General features: G+C 41.4%; 1 protein-coding gene across 8 annotated transcripts in view; it reads right to left on the minus strand.

Annotated features, from left to right (window-relative positions):
- Nucleotides 1–17,741, minus strand: part of SH3KBP1 (SH3 domain containing kinase binding protein 1) — a 138,345-nt gene that overhangs the window by 109,269 nt on the left and 11,335 nt on the right. For 2 of the 8 annotated variants that reach the window (XM_083734345.1, XM_083734343.1), the window contains exons 1-2: nt 12,047–12,068; nt 5,252–5,409 (exon numbers count right to left, since the gene is read on the minus strand). The exons of 2 other annotated variants lie outside the window; for them this stretch is intronic. In XM_083734345.1, coding sequence (XP_083590471.1) covers nt 5,252–5,409; nt 12,047–12,053 — 165 coding nt within the window. In that variant the 5' untranslated portion in view covers nt 12,054–12,068. Of the gene's footprint in view, nt 1–5,251; nt 5,410–12,046; nt 12,069–17,741 lie in introns of those variants that run through there. 4 more of the 8 variants (XM_083734346.1, XM_083734344.1, XM_083734347.1 and 1 more) reach the window with 2 other exon arrangements.

A 17,741-nucleotide genomic window follows, 5' to 3' on the forward strand; every position in this document is an offset into this window, starting at 1 on the left:
GTGAGGGCCCTGTTGCAACAGTTCAATAAAGTTCAGGCTTACTAGCTGCTTTGCTTCTCAGTATTCTCTGGTTGGCCTCTGTTATTTTCTCCTATCAATAGGAAACCTACGTAAGGACTCTATATGGGCTCTTGGATACCCCATAAGGGGGAAAGGGGCAGATTTTTGTTTACAACAACTGATAGCTGAACACACTTCAGAGACCTTTCAAATTAGTCATAAAGGGAAGAGATGCAACTTATTTCACCTACAGCAGAAACCAATATTTTGCCCTGCCTTAGTCACAGGGTAATCTGGATGCTTGCACTTTCTTTCCAATTATAGACAACCTCAGAGAAGAGCCATTACTGATATTAACTTGCAAAAGGACAACTCTCAAGGTGTGCATTTGTTGAGAAAAAGAGTGAATACTATGCTTTACAATAACAGGTTTGCTACACTGGTATCAAACAGGATGAAATGGCAAGTGTCAGCCAACCCACTGTTAAGAAGCTCTATATTTGTGTGTGGTAATAACTATGCAATTAGAAAGGACCACCTACAATTAAAGTCTTTAATTCTATGTGCATTTCATGAATCCCTCTGGTAATTTTGGCGTGTGTATCACTGTACACAACAGAAAAGCTTTATGGGAAAAGAGGTCTCTCTTGCTTTCTTGACCAAAAGAGATGCAGCTGCTCAGCTCCACTCATTTAGTCTGCTGGCAAGGAAACCTAACTAAATACCTTTCAGTTTTGCTAACTTATGCAGTGGGTTTAAATGGAAGTTCAATGGTTTATTTAGACATTTTTCCACTACTGCCAAGAAACTGACATGATTATTGGTACTAATGCCATGATTCACAGCACACTAACCACCTGCAGCCACATCTGCAAAAATGTTGCCAGTATTGTGCATCAACCAGCGGAAGCAGCTGAGATCCTGCAGCACATTCATTTGGTAGCTCAGAAGGTGCATCTGGTGAGGCTGTCACCCTAACTATGCAGGCTGTTTGAAGGTGAGAGAACATTCAGAGAGAAATAAGGCCGCTGATGGAGTATACATTTTACCAGCTATCCACGATCGTATCAGATACATATGCAAACGCAAATTAAAATCAACAAGTACTGGTTTGTCACCTCAGTTTCCTGCTTTATATTTCTCCGCATATACTATCAGCGAAATCTTCCCATCTCTGCAGCTGCATAGTCAAATACAATTGTTAGAGGAAACAAACACTTGAATGAGGAGTGCAACTTCATCTATCTATCTATCTATCTATCTATCTATCTATCTATCTATCTATCTTTGTAACAAAAACAAACTACCGTACCCCAACATGTACAAAATATTACAAAACTTTTATTTGCTTATTCAGCACAAGCTTATTAAAGGGCAACTATCTGATAAACTTAATTCTCTCCCCATGTACATTTCAAAAGCTTACTTCTTCCTCTTTTGTCTACTGGAAATTCTCTCAAGGATATTTTAGAAATGTAGGCCTGACCACTCAATTCTGAGCCTTCTTCTTTACCACATTTTCACTTTTTGGCTTATCAATATTCAAATTAAAGACTTAAGAATAAAATGCAGAAGCTACTATTTCCTTAGTGTTAGTTCACAAGACGGTTATCTACAGAGCAGAGCATCCCAAAGAGACCATTTTCAATAGCATAATTCAGTATCTTCCTGTACAATCATTGCTATGCAGCTGAATTATGGCTAACTTAGTAGTGTCCCCCCCCCCCCCACGTTAATCATCCAGCACCACTACACCATCTTAACAACAAACATGTAAATCCTAAAAGAGAAAGTTGGAAAATTAAATAGCCTACATCTGTTTTCAGTCACTCAGAGCTAGATTAGAATCTAGTATTGTGTGCATACATGTATCTGTGCTGTTTCCATTACTCTTCCTTTTTAAATCTGCCAGCACACAACAAAGCTCAATCTTCAGTTTGGTAAATGAAAAGGTTTCTAGCTATGTGGAATTCTTATATATTTATTTGCTAAAATATTACTGCCACCTTAAAATATAAAAAAATCTCTAAGCCAGTTTAAATGAAAACAACAACAACAATGCAATTTTCAATAAAGTTTCCCCACACAACATAAAACAAAAATGCAACAATTTCACAAGCCACAGAGATCCAGGACAATCAAGGCAGCAGGGAACACACATCACACAACAAAGTGATCACCACATCATGAAGCCATAGCTCTCAACTTTCAGATTTGAAAATAAGGGATCAGCAGCCTCACCTGTCCTGGGGACAGTCTACAGGGTATCTAACAATCTGGGATAGCAGCGGGAAGCAGCAGGAAACGGCGCTGGAATAAAGGTATTTCCCGCAAAAAAAGTGAAGGTTGACAGCTATGCATGAAGCAGCCAGGATGGTCATGGGCCAAGAAAACATATACAGTAGTAGGCTGCACAGCGGCCTCCTTCATATCCCAGGCATCAACAAAGTAAATGGGTCCCACAAAGGACAGCATAGTGCATCATATACTTCAACACAGTATCAGTGGAAGCACTCAAGTCTGCATGGAGGCAGGCAATGTTGTCCTCAAAGTGCCTTGCAAAATCATCACGGAGACTATGCTGATCTCTTGCTTCTATAAAGTTCTTGAAGTATTCACCATTTGCTGCAGCCCTCCAGAAAGCCATGCCCCTCCCCAGTCTTTAAGGCAGCCCTCACCAACTCAATGCCTTTTGTTGTGTTTTGCACTAGAATACTCATCCAGTCCAGCCAGCACTGTGCTCATGGAAGTTATAGTCAAAAGTACCCGGAACATTAGTGGGATGCTTTTCTAGTGGGATTCTCACAGAACACATTCCAGAATTTCAAATATACTTCCTATCCTCCATATAAAGCATTTTGGAGCAGTATATGGAAGAATAAAAGGCAGCATGACTTCAGTGCTAGCCTTCACAAGAAACATTTAATATGCTACCAGTTACTCCAAAGCTGTTCAGGTTCACATATTGCAAACATGATTGCAAAGAACTCACAAACTAACTGCTGCATGGTACTTTTTAAGAAAAAAAATATTTACTGAATTTATAAACAGCAGTTCCACTTAAGTGTTCCCAAAATTGTTTATCTACACAGCGCTCTCCATTTCCGATGCAGCTATTCTTAGATCAGGTACACATGTGTGTTCATTACTTGACGAATGCACCTATCAAGCAGTGGCTTGCATTTCTGCATGAGCCACCAAAGTACTTTCACATGACCTCAATAAAATGCAATTCAATGGACTTTGTCTACACTTTCAGCTGTCAGTCATCAGGTTATGCACATGTCTCCAAATACTAAGTTACTCCTTTCCTAGAATTTCAAACTGCATTGCTAACAAATGGTAACCCACATTTAAAGATTCAAGTTAAAATAACCAGCCTCTCTGCCTCCTATCCTGTTTCTTATTGTAGTTATCAGTGGAGAAAATGAGTAGAAAGAACACAGCAAGTACAAATGGCTTCAGACAGGCTAGATGCCTATGCCATTTCTAAGGCAACAAAAGTACTTGCACTTATTAATGAACTGGGCCAATTTGCTTGGTCTTCTCAGATTTACTGCAAACCTTCCAAGCCCATTTAGATGCCATCTCTCCTTTCAACACTGATCTAACACTATTTGTTTGCAAGTCATCTTGCAATATAAGAAGCACAATGTTAAAACCAGTGAAAACAGTCATGATGCAGCATCGTTCTGTATTTATTTGGTTTACAGAATCTCTGTATTGCTTTTCAATGAATGCTTAGAGAGCAGTGCACAACATGGTAATTAAAACAGGATTAAAATAAAAGCACAATCTATGTAAATTAATTCCCTGAAAACAAGCTGAAAAGCGGGGTAAGGTGATGTTTCACAAATAAGGAAAACAAGAGGGAGCTAAACAGGCAGCTGTTGAAAAGGAATTTGAAAGCCCTGATGCAGCTTCTAGGGCCCTGCTTCTTGAAGAAACAAATCTGGCCTCGGAAGAAGTTGGAACTAAGAACCGGGTGGCGCTGTGGGTTAAACCACAGAGCCTAGGACTTGCTGATCAGAAGGTTGGCGGTTCGAATCCCCGCAATGGGGTGGGCTCCCGTTGCTTGGTCCCTGCTTCTGCCAACCTAGCAGTTCTAAAGCACGTCAAAGTGCAAGTAGATAAATAGGTACCACTCTGGCGGAAAGATAAATTGCATTTCTGTGCGCTGGTCTGGTTCGCCAGAAGCAGCTTAGTCATGCTGGCCACATGACCCGGAAGCTGTACGCCGGCTTCCTCAGCCAATAAAGCGAGATGAGCACTGCAACCCCAGAGTTGGCCATGACTGGACCTAATGGTCAGGGGTCCCTTTACCTTTAAGAACCGGGTCTCTCTGAATGATTTTACACCTCACAGAGATATCCGGAGCCTAGGACTGAACTGGGTCCAGAAAACACTGTGGTTACCAATGTAATTTTTCAATATCAGTATACCATGACCATTCAAACTTAAATTCTAAGCTTTCCAAGCTAAGGCACACAGTGGTATCTTTTACCAATGCAGCTTCCAAACCATCTTCACAGACAAACCCAGAAAAAGTGCATTGCAACACTCCAACATAAAGGTTGTCATGAAAGAGAGTGATCAGGTTTCCAGCTCTCAGGCACGGGTGCACCTGGAACAACCACTGAAACTGGATCATAGCTGACACCTGAAAATTCAGGAATAAAGCTGGGTATGACAAGTACCTCCAAGCTGTAAACAAAATATTTTAGGAACAGCATAACCCCATCCCAAGCAGGCCTTTCCCCTTTCAATTATTCAACAGCTGCCCTTACTTTCATTTTGGCTGGACTGAACATTTTTCACCATGGGTAAGGGCCAAATTAGTTGTTATGTACAGATGCATATAGCCTCCTTACCCTTAAGGGGCGGAAATTGAAACAGTCTGGGGAGGCTGCTACTGGGTGCTTAGCCCCTTTCCTACAGACATTTTTTTCTGCTCAAAATCCAACACAAACTCACTCAAGGGGCTTATCGTTTCTTCAAAAATAGCTGGAGGTGTGCAATTCTGGGGTGTGAATGTGGAAGAGTCAGTGCAAATGGATGGTAGGAATGTCGCTCCCATCTGCCATCTACTATGACCATTTGAATTGTCTTTTATGACAGCTGGTCTTGTATAAATGTCAAAAGTATTTTGGAGATACACGCATACACATCACCAAGATAGCAAACCCGCATTGAAAGAAGAGAATACAAGCCAGCAACACAAGAACAGTAACAGTTTTCACTTTGTACTCACTCTTACAAAGTTGTCAGGGAACAAACCTCTTCTGCCTTTAAGCTGTCCTTCCCACCAACCTCCATCCTCTTTCCTGATATTGGTGATTATGTCACCGACAGTGATTGTCAGCTCATCATCATGCTGAGCCTTGTAGTCAAACTCCACTATCGCCTCCACTGGAAAGGGAAAAACAGAGCCATATGTTACAGAATTTAAACAAAAACGCCCAAAAACACAATTTAAGAAAGCTCAGCAAATATATTTTTGTAGCTCTGCAGATTTAATGAACCACAATTTTAAAATGTGCAGCAATTTCACCAGCAGCATTTAATGAGCGAACAGCTTGAAAAATAAATTTAGTAACCAACACTAAATGTAATGATCAACTATATATATCAGAGAGAGAGAGATAGAGATCTCATTTAAAAAATCCTGGGTGTAATCAGCTATCATTAATAGCATGAATACAATTTATACATGCATACAATTTAATCTAAGTAAAGCTTATCAAGTTATAGAAAAGTGCTAAAGTATACTTAGAACATTAGAGATCTAAACAAAACAGGACCCAAATCAAGAGTCAGTTACCAGAGTATCTAAGAAATATTTCATATATGTTAACCACTGATCTACAGCGGATAACATTACAGTGGTACCTCTAGTTACATACTTAATTCGTTCCGGAGGTCCGTCCTTAACCTGAAACTGTTCTTAACCTGAAGCACCACTTTAGCTAATGGGGCCTCCCGCTGCTGCCGCCGCTGCGTGATTTCTGTTCTCATCCTGAAGCAAAGTTCTTAACCCGAGGTACTATTTCTGGGTTAGTAGAGTCTGTAACCTGAAGCGTATGTAACCTGAAGCATATGTAATCTGAGGTACCACTAAAGCAGGCAGGTAAAAAATATACCAGATCATATGCTCACTAATTTAAAATAATAAATTTAAAAACATTTTATGCCCTCACAGTGGCTGATAAATACTATAGCCACAATAAAACAAGATTGGTATAGTCCCTCAATCACAGATCTCAACAGTTTCCCTTATTTTAGCTCAAACCAGGCATGGCCAAACTTGGCCCTCCAGCTATTTTGGGACTATAATTCCCATCATCCCTGACCACTGGTCCTGTTAGCTAGGGATGATGGTAATTGTAGTCCCAAAACAGCTAGAGGGCCAAGTTTGGCCATGCCTGGCTTAGACCATACTGCAATCACATTTTGCCTTGCATGGAACTGGTTTTCCTGTCACTCGTTTCTTTCTTTATATACTTCTGTTAATATTTTTTTTCTAACACAAAATGGAAAGACCAAACCTTTGGCAATCACAGTAGTGGTGTATTCTATGTTTTTCAGCATCAGACCATGGGTAGTCAATTGAATATTTAAGAAGTAATGAAAACTCTTCCATGTTCCAGAATGAGATTTGGAGTATTGTTTGTATGCTGTTTGGAGTGGCGTTTTCCCCACAGGTGCAATTCTTAGTTGTTGTCACCATTGATACAAACATCCTGGTAAATAACCATCCCAGTAGTACTATCCTGTTGAAGCAGCCAGGCTGTCAGAATCCCAAACAGCTGCATTTAGAAATCCCAGACTCTTTCAGAGTAGAAACATCCCCAGGACACATTCCTTCAGCATATTTACAACTTAAGAGGTTGAAAGGAGCAAGCAAAGAAATACCAGCAAGCATCAGCTTTCAATGCATATCATTTCTGTCTGTGCCGTAAGTGAGTGCTGGGGTTGTCAGGGAAACAAGCAGCTGAGACAGTCAGGGTAATGTTGACCAATGCAGTTAATAAGAGGATAAAACATTAGATGGCTACACCTATATATTGCAGCAATCTATACCCCCCAAACATGAGAAGGGGACCACTGATTCTTGAAAGCATTTCATAGGATGCTAAATAGTAATGAGACTACTGTCAACGTGCTGGTAGTGGTGTACAAAGCCCTATACAGCTTGGGACCAGAATGATAGCTGTCAACTTACAGATTTGAAAATAAGGGACCAGCAGCCTCGAAAATAAGGGATCAGCAGCCAAAATAAGGGATTTAGTCAACCAGCTAAAATACAAAGTTAAAAGGGACCAGATAATTTTGGAGAGCAGCGCAGGTTTTTAGCCCTTTGTTTCCAGAGGTTGCTGCTCAAAACACCAGCTAATGAAACACTGCAATTAAATAACTACAAACAGCAACCACTTTTCGCGCAAAACGAAGTCCAAGCTATGAAGATGCTGCTGCAGTTCTGTATCTTTTCTCTCATGCTCCATCTGCAGCTCTCAGTTCCATCAGGGGGCAGGAGGAAGAGAGGTGTGGGGGGGGGGGGAATAGCGCGCCCGAAGTAAACCTGCAGATCAGACTATCTATGCTAGTCTACCACTACAAATCTATGGGAGAAGCACTTGCGGTCCTTCCTCCGTTTTCCCCTCTACGGTTAGCCCTTGGAACACCTGCCCGCGCCTCCGCCTCCTCCTCCACCTCCACCTCCTCCTCCTCGCTCTGAACTGCTTTCTCTATGGCTGCTCTCCTCTCAAGGCTCCTCAGCAATTCATAGGCCACACCAGGCTGCCCAGCTCATCTGGGTCCTTTGACGGCGCAGCCGCAGAACGGCCTAGTGGGAGCAGCGGCGGCAACGGGCAGAGGGGAGGCCCCAGACAGAGACGATCAGTTTGGCGGCCACGAGGAGGATGCTGGCGGAAGGGCCCGAGGCTCCCGCCACTCCTGGCGGGGAGAGGCCGGAGGGGGGTGGGCCAGGTAGCCAAGCAACACAGTTGGAGCCTCCCTCCTCCCTGGCCGGCAGGAAGGGAGGGAGAGGAGCTGCTTCCTTCAAAACCCAGGAAATTTAAGGGGCATCATCAATAAGGGACAGCAGCAGGACATGGCGCTGGGATAAGGGAGTTTCCCGCCAAATAAGAGACGGTTGACAACTATGACCAGAATACCTAAAAGATAATCTCCTACATACCCAACCAATCACTCTGTTCTGAAGGAGAGGGCATCCTGCAAATATCAGGAGGGCCATTCCACACTATGTCAGAATTGGGCATTGAGTGTGATGCCACCTAACCTTTAGAACATCCTCCCATTACCTATCAGACAGACACCTTCTCTACTGTCTGTTCAGCATCTGCTAAATATGTTCCTCTTTCAACAAGCTTTCTAAAATCCTTGTCCCAGTTGGTATCTGTCTTGAATTTGAATTCAGCTGACTGGAGCAGCCCAGCCAGATGGGTGGGGTATTTTTATTTATTTATTTATTTTTATCATTATTATTATTATTGTTATTATTTGCTGTTTTAAAATGATTTTGTATTTGTAATTAAAAAAAATTATACCCAAGGGCTTTGTTTTATAAATGTCATGATATTGTGCATCGCTTCAGGATCCTTCACAGGAAGCAATTCATAAATAAGATTATCAACAACAACAACAACGTATCTTAAACGAGTTTGCTCCTGATAGACCCAGAGTAAACAATTAACATGTTATTGGCAGTTGTTTAGAAACAGAGAGTTATATATCAAGCATCCAGGAGGATAAACACTCCTGGACACTACAGGTCATTTCATCTTATTAAGTATGCCACTTAACAGCCTCTCGCACTGCTACCTCGAATCTGCCCAGACATACAGAATTCCAACAGTAAAACCCTTAGTCTGTACATATTTGCAGTATTTCCACATTAATAAAAGAGCTGTGACAAATATTAAAAGTCTCAGAGCTCCAATTAAAGTCAAACACAAATCATTCAGTGACTCCTGTAGGTCATAGGATTGTGTTCGACATAGGCATACTTGAAGCGCCTTTGAAAGCAACGCTTTGATTTAGTCTTAAGTCCACTGAGTTCCCTGGAACTATTGTGAATATGACACAGCGAACATCTCCTCAGGTATTCCCTCCAAAGTAATCTGTACCAAAGCAGTACACGTGATTTTTTATCACAAGGTGAAAGTTTGTTCCCATGCCAACACAATCGGTTGTTAAGGACATTCTATAACAGTGAAATCGGAACAGCAAAGAAAACACCCGTAAGGTGGCATTAAAATCAATTATTATCAATGCTGCTGTAACCATAATGAATCCACTGTCAAGAAGCCTGGAACAAATATTTTAGACTGTTATTTAGAGACAGTAAGATACCTTTATCAAAGGCACCAATTATGTGCAACTTAATGGCTGCACAGAAGGAGAGGTTTAAAGACTATTGTTTCCCCTTTTATAGTTAACCAAAGTTTGCTATGCCATCAGAAACTGATTAATATTAACCATAGTTAGTTTAAGCGAGTGCTGTGCCAAATCCTGGCCCATTTTCAATTATTCTGTTTCAGGCATTGTTTTCCTGCTTTTTTCATAAGGATGAGGGAGAAGAGAACATAAAAGAAATTTCTTTTAGGGATGGTGGGTTGGTCTTTTCTTTTAAACTTAATTATATGAGGTGACTGAGATAGTCAAAATGTGGTAAGTAGCAGAGCAGGGCTCTTCACGCACACAGGGTTTCTTGCCTGCAACACACCCTAGACTTCCCAAATGACCATCAGCATCAGATGTCCACATCAATCAGAATTGTTGTTGTTGTTGTTGTTTACTAAGGAAAGCTTTATGGGTGAATCTATAGTACCCAACTACAGGTGTTAATAGAATGATATAGGAAGCTGCTTTATGCTGAGTTAGCCCATTGGTACATTTAGCTCACTACAGTCTACACCAGGGGTCAGCAACTTTTTTCACCCATGGGCCGGTCCATCATCCCTCAGACCATGTGAGGGGCCAGATTATATTTTTTTGGGGGGGGGGGGAATTCCTATGCCCCACAAATAACACAGAGATGCATTTTAAATAAAAGCAAACACTCTACTCATGTAAAAACATGCTGATTCCCGGACCGTACGCGGGTTGGATTGAGAAGGCGATTGGGCTGCATCCGGCCCCCGGGCCTTAGGTTGCCTACCCCTGGTCTACACTAACTAACAGCAGCTTTCTGGGGTTTCAGAAAAGAGTGCCTTGAGATGCTGGAGAATGAACCTTGTACTTTATGCATGGAAAGCATGTGCCTTATGAAATAATGAGCATAATCATAATGAAGAAACAGTTACCATACATCAAAATCTATCTCTTTCCTGTATGGCTTTACATATTACAGTTTATGTTTCCATTATCATGCTACCTTTTCAACTCATAAAGAGCAGCCAAGGTGACTAATAACTTTGTCATAATAATAAAACACAGGAACATCAAAAATCCAATCAAACAAATCATTCAACCATGTTAGATACAGTAATAAAATTAACTGGCAGCATTCAGCGTTAACTAATCACTGCCCACGGATAAGGTCCCCAAAGCCTTAGTGAAATGGTTTTGCCTGCTTTCCAAAGCAACAAGTGTTGAAAATCTGGCTCTGAGGGCATCCCGAAGAGAAGAAAATACACAACACAAAGGGGCCTCCTCCAAGCTCAGATGCCAGCAGGCTGCATCTGATTATCACATGGGGATGGATTTTCAAGGCATCCTATGAGTCACCCCAGAACCAAATAATTTAAAAACCTTAAAAGTTAACACCATCATCTTGAATTGGACCCAGGAGCAAACAAGCAACCAACATAGCTTTCTCAACACTTGATACAGCTACATAATCCATGGGGCTAGCCAACAGTCAGGCAGCCATGTACTGAAAGTCAGCAGCAAAATGATCAAGCAACTTGTTTCATGAAGAAAGGTAACCCTATTTAGGGCTTTTTAGCTTAGAAAAGACCTAGGGGGTGGGGGGACATGATGGGTGTATTAAAAAAAATGCATGGTGAAAATAGAGAGAAGTTTTTCGTTCGCTCATAATACTCAGGGAAATCCAATGAAACTGACTCAAGATTCAAAACAGACTAAAGAAAGTGCTTATCTGCACAGGGGATGGTTAAACTGTGGAATTCACTTCAAGATATATTGATTTTCCCAAATTTGTATAGCTTTAAAATAGAATTACAGTGATACCTCGGGTTAAGAACTTAATTCGTTCTGGAGGTCTGTTCTTAACCTGAAACTGTTCTTAACCTGAAGCACCACTTTAGCTAATGGGGCCTCCCGCTGCCGCCGCACTGCTGTTACACAATTTCTGTTCTCATCCTGAAGCAAAGTTCTTAACCCGAGGTAATATTTCTGGGTTAGCGGAGTCTGTAACCTGAAGTGTCTGTAACCTGAGGTACCACCGTAGACAAATTCACGAAGGATGAGGTTATCAGCGGCTATAAGCAACATAGGCTATGTTCCACATCCACTCTCATCGAGGTACTATGGCTCTGAATATACGTTGCTAAGAACTGTGGACCCACTTGCAGCGACCTCTCCCCAAGGAGCAAGGCCTAGACTGTAAAGGAGAACAAACTGGACAAAACCCTGTCCACTCAGCCCAGTCAGAATTCAAACCAGGCAGCTGGCATGAAAGCCCACCAATCCCCAGCGGCCAAACTGCTCCCTGAGGGGTAGGAGTTCTCTGCAACAGGCTGCAACAGCCACCCCCACCCCCGTCTGAGTAAGCAGCCATTACAGGTGAGAAGAGCACTGTTGCAGGTCTGGTACAGCTTGTAGGCTTCACCAAGACACCCAGTTGGCCACTCTGAGAACAACAGACCAAACTAGATGGGCATTTGGCCTGACTCAATAGAGTTCTTCTATGTTCCGTGTCAATATGTACTAAGCACAGCCATCAAAAGAGCACCAGAACAACTCTATTTTAAGAATATGGATTGCGCCCAGAGGCAGTAAAGCAGCAGGACACGGCAGCTATTTCAAGCGGAGAAACAGAAAGCAGTAAACAGTGCCAAACCTTTCATTTGCCCAATTCACTCCAGTAGCCCATCTTCCAGCTAGACTCATATCCAGTCTTAGAGCTATGGAAGATGACAACAAGCTAGGAAAGGAGAGGCAAAAGCTGTAGGAAGCAGTAGGCAACGAACACACTTTAGCACGGCCTTCTGGTTAAAACTGCTCCTTCAAATACAGTGTACAGTGGTACCTCGGGTTACATACGCTTCAGGTTACATACTCTTCAGGTTACAGACTCCGCTAACCCAGAAATATTACCTCGGGTTAAGAACTTTGCTTCAGGATGAGAACAGAAATCTTGCTCCGGCGGCGCGGCGGCAGCAGGAGGCCCCATTAGCTAAAGTGGTGCTTCAGGTTAAGAACAGTTTCAGGTTAAGAACAGACCTCCAGAACGAATTAAGTACTTAATCCAAGGTACCACTGTACACACTTTTGGTTCAACTGCATTCTAAAGCAGCAATCCTGCGCTATAAAATTCCAAAGAGTTGCAAGCTTCCACACTAAACGTAATCTATGTATTAATCAATTTGTGTGCTATTTAAATTGCAAACAAGGCAGCCAGTGTGAGGGGAGATAATCAAATATTTCACAATGCCATATGATGCAGCAGGCGGGATATAACCTGTGACTCTCCAGATGCTTTTAGACCCCAGCTCTCATCAGCCCCTGCTTGCATGGCCTATAATAAGGCACGATGGGAGTTTCAGTGCAGCAACATGTGGATGGGCCACAGATTAGCCACCCCCTGCCAAAACCTACTTTAATATCGAACTGCTAATTACATTCAAGTATGATTCTTTGCTAATGAGCATTTCTTTACATTTTGTAAATAATTAAAATTGGAATAAATATGGAGTTAGGGAAAGACCCGTGCCCCTTTTCCCCTCGCTCTTTCACAACAAATTTCCTGGAATTTGCCTGAAAAGACAGTAATTAACAACAGGAATTGTTTTGAAACATTACATATTTCACTCCTTATGTTAGCCTTCTCCATGATTAGAAAAATCTGTATCCCATCCATTACCTCTTTTTAAAAGGCTATACAGGCTTTTAAAGCTCTGTCATAGATAATTTAGCAAGATGCAGTGTTGCACGTCTTTAAAATTAACCTACCATTCCAAAGAAGCTTTTCACCACCCTCATTGCTAATTAGAACAGCTTAAAATTGTCAAAAGCCTCAAACAAAGGCTGGCTATTTTAACAGGCCATTTTTCTAAAGCATTTTTATTTTATACCTAAATTGTTATGCAAATACAGTTACTGAGGCTGAAATCCTATGAACACTTAACTGGGTGTAAATCCCGCTGAACTCAATGGGATTTACTTCAGAGTAGACATGTATACACTCTAAGAAAATAATCCACCATTACATGGCATACTGAAAGTAATGCTGATTTAAGCATGAGAAATGCTTTGTGGGTTGTCCTCTAAGCTATTACATAAAATGACAATTAAAATTGTATGAGAACAAGTACATAAGAGAAATAGGAATAATTTACCAAAATAACTTTACATACCGGAGGGGAAAGGAAGAGGAAGGGATGTGTACACACAACAGAAGAAATCTGCTGCTTTGAAAAAAGATGAAATGCTTTTAACAAATTTGATTTCAGAATAGCTAGTATATTTTAGGTGCTCCATAAATACAAAAAAAGAGAGTTATTCAGATCTGTGTCAGGTGCCACTGATTCAGTTATAATAATTTGCTAATATATTCCTACTTTAGCATCCTATTTTAAAGGAACTCCAAATAAAAGTGCAGGCATATACAAACCATAAAAAGCAAGGGGGGCATTTTGCACCCAATAATCCACAATCTGAAATCCTACACTACTAAGCAAGCCATAGGGGAAGAAAAATGAGTACAGCTGTAGAATAAAGCTGTAGAATAGATCTTTGTCCAAGTAGGGAAGCAATACTTTCAGTTTCCGCTTTAAATCTTCTTCTTCTTTGGCGATCACTTGTAGCTGAGTAAGATTGTCTTCCATAAACACGGTTTTAACAATGAGTCCGTAAGTGACTGTGGAGGTCAATTCTGGATCCACACATCCTTCCACAGTGGGGACATTGGTTTCCGGACGGGAGTTGATCACGGTGTGGATTTGCCAAGTGTGCCTTCCTCCTAGCACGTTTCTCCCTTGCGTCCTGAGTACGAGTGTCTTCAAAGCCCATGACACCTTTGGTAAAGGCTGTTCTCCAGCTGGAGCGCTCGCAGGCCAGTGTTTCCCAATTGTCAGGGTTTATACTACATTTTTTTAGATTTGCCTTGAGACAGTCTTTAAGCCTCTTTTGTTGACCACCAGCATTACACTTTCCGTTTTTAAGTTTGGAATAGAGTAGTTGCTTTGGAAGACGATCATCAGGCATCCGTACAACATGACCAGTCCAACAAAGTTGATGTTGAAGAATCATTGATTCAACACTGGTGATCTTTGCTTCTTCTAGTACACTGATATTAGTTTGCCTGTCTTCCCAAGTGATGTGTAAAATTTTTAGGAGACACCGTTGATGGAATCTTTCGAGGAGCTGGAGATGGCATTTGTAAGTAGTCCATGTTTCACAAGCATATAGTAAGGTTGGTAGTACAATAGCTTTGTAAACAAGCATTGTAGTTTCCCTGCAAATGTCCCGGTCCTCAAATACTCGCTCTATGACGGAAGTTACGGTAACCTTATTCTTTGCTTTCAGCCTGCTCAGACTGAAGAGCTTTCCATCTGTTTGATATATAATTTCTACTCCGGTGGGGAGTTTCCCTTCGACAATGAAAATAATGAATAGAGCTGGGGCAATAACACAACCCTGTTTAACGCCTGATCCCACTGTGAATGGTTCACTTTGAAAGCCATTGTTATTTGCGATTGTTGCTGTCCTATTATCATGGAGGAGCTGAATGATGTTTATAAATTTATCTGGGCAGCCAATTTTCAGAAGGACAGTCCACAGTGCATTACGATATACAGTGTTGAAAGCCTTAGCCAGGTCAATAAACGCCATATACAGGGGTTGGTTTTCCTCTCTGCGTTTTTCTTGAAGCTGTTGAGCAGTGAAAATCATGTCCACTGTCCCCCTAGAAGGCCGAAAACAATTTTGGGATTCAGGAAAGGTCACCTCAGATATTGTTACGAGAAGGTTTGCAATAATTTTCCCGGCCGCAGCTAATAGAGAGATGCCTCAATAGTTTCCACAATCAGTTCTGTCACCTTTTAAAAAGAGATTGATAATTTTGGCATCTCTAAAGTCTGCTGGGATTTCTTGTGTAAGTTAAATTCCGCCCACTTTGAAGATTTCAGCAGGTATCCCATCAGGTCCACTGGCTTTATTGTTTTTCATTTGGTTAATAGCTGTACACAACTCTCCCATATTTGGAGATACTGCAAGCTCATCTCTAACTTGTTTTTGCGGAATTTGTGAGAGGACCTCAGCAGCTACAGGGGACTTGCGGTTAAGGAGATGTTGGTACAGTAATGTTCTTTCCAGCGCAGTGCAATAGCTTCTTTATCTTTTAGAAGTGTGATACCGTCTGCTGAGTGTAGGGGGCATATGCCATGATTTATTGGCCCATAGATGGTCTTTGTGGCTTTAAAGAAACTCTGTGCATCATGAGTGTCAGCTAAGTGCTGAATCTCTTGAGCTTTTTTTTTATCCACCAGGTGTTTTTTAGTTCTCTGGTTCTTCTTTGAGCCTCAGCCTTAGCGTTGGCATAGGTTTTTTTCTTAGTGGCACAATTTCTATCACTTTGCCAGATCTAAAAGGCCTTCCTTTTCTTGTCAATGATGCATTCAATCTCACTGTCATTCTCATCAAACCAGTCCTGGTGTTTCTTGGTTTTGTATGCAATAGTTTGTTCAATGACTGCAATGATGGATGTTTTTAGCTTGGTCCAGTGTTCCTCAATGTTATCAGGGAATTCTGAAAGTAGATGGTCCTTAAGCCATTGGAAGCAATCCTGCTTAATGGGATCTTGAAGGGCTTGAGTGTTCATTTTGCGCCTTGGGTTCCTTCCTTGAAGCCTGTGTTGAGGTATAATCTTGATAAGCCATCGTGGAGAGTATTTGTCGGTGATCTGCCCAGCAGTCATCAGCGCTCGCAATAGGAGGAGCACATCACAGGGATCTTTAGCAAGGACAATAACATAGTCTAAGAGGTGCCAGTGGTTTGACCGAGGATGCCTCCATGAAGTTTTAAATTCATTTTCCTGTCGAAAGTGTGTGTTGGTAATAACAAGGTTGTGTGATTTTTTTTCTGTTTACCAATTGCAAAAATTCCCTCCATTAAGTTAAACATGAGGGCTGCACCATTTACAGGACTTTCACTCTTGAAAAACTCCTGCCTACATCAATACAAGAATTGGGAAACATGAAACATACACACCCCTGCATCATATCAGAGATTTTGTTTACTATCTGATTACTATTATGAGACAGATTTATGCTGTAAGTTTCACACAAGGTAAGTAACCATGTTCCATTTTCAGACTTCCCTAAAAATCAGGATGCATCCCATTTCAGTTGTCCTTCTATGAAATTTTGATTAATAATTTTAACAACAAAGGCCTAATCCTCACATCAGGTTTAGCCTAACTGTGACTTAACATGAACACATAAACATAGAGCTTCCCAAAGCAGAAAGAATGGCAGCTTAGCTTCTTCCCAGTCATTTTATTGCTGTGCCATGATGACCCAAGTCATAGCTTGGCTTACTTCATTGTCCAAACTTGGGCTCATGCATAGTTCTAAGGTTTGTGCTATGGTTTACAGCTCAGCTCATGGTTTGTCTGGGAGAGCTAAACCAAAAGCTCAGGCTTAGATGACACTATAATTCAAACCACGGTTGAACTCAGCACTGTGCAACAGCAAAATGGCCAGGAAGGAAAGAAGCAACTGTTGATCTCCTTTCCCACACTGAGCCATAGTTTGGCTTAATGTGAACAGTGAATCAGGCAAATGACGGAGTCAAACCCACACACTTCTCTATATAATGGTAAGAAGTTCAAATTCCATTCGTCCAAGATTGCTGAAGATGCTGATTTAGAACACGCAACTGCATTCTTTTTAGCACAGTAGCTTGTTGTCAGTGGGCTTTATTGTAAGAAAGCCATAACAGTTTCAGTTTGAAAATCTAAGTATCTTTCAGTTTTTCCCACCAAGTTCAGCAAGGAGGCTGGAAAGAAGGAAGGCAGTCTTGCTCTTAATGTTCATCCCTGCTGATTAATTGGCTATCAAATTATTTGCTATCAAATCTTTAGCTGATTAATCTACTAATGAAATCTTACAACCCTGCAAGTTGAGTGCAATAACACCAAAATAAATGGGCATGCTTTACATTTTTCCATCTTTAATCTTAGTAAGATTGGGGCTCTCAAATTTTGTCCTCAGATCAAATGGGTGCAAAAAACACCATACCTGACAGCCACCACTTTCTCTTCCAATCAGAGGGCACTAAAAACAGAGTGGGGGATGGGGCTCTGTCCTAAAAACACTAGGAAGTGGCCCTGTTGAACAAAATAGGGCATATTTCTGAGAATTGGTCTGTTAATAAATATGAGCAAATAGCCATAGAATTAGTCTGTTGGTTGCTAGAGAAAGACTACTGACCACTTTAGAATCCACAGGATACCCTGCCAGACACACATTCATTACAATGGGCACAGATCCCTAACTTTTTAGCAGACATTCAAGAATGAAGCAGATTCCACA

This window comes from Podarcis gaigeae (assembly GCF_964106915.1).
Source record: "Podarcis gaigeae genome assembly, chromosome: 4".
NCBI lineage: Eukaryota > Metazoa > Chordata > Lepidosauria > Squamata > Lacertidae > Podarcis > Podarcis gaigeae.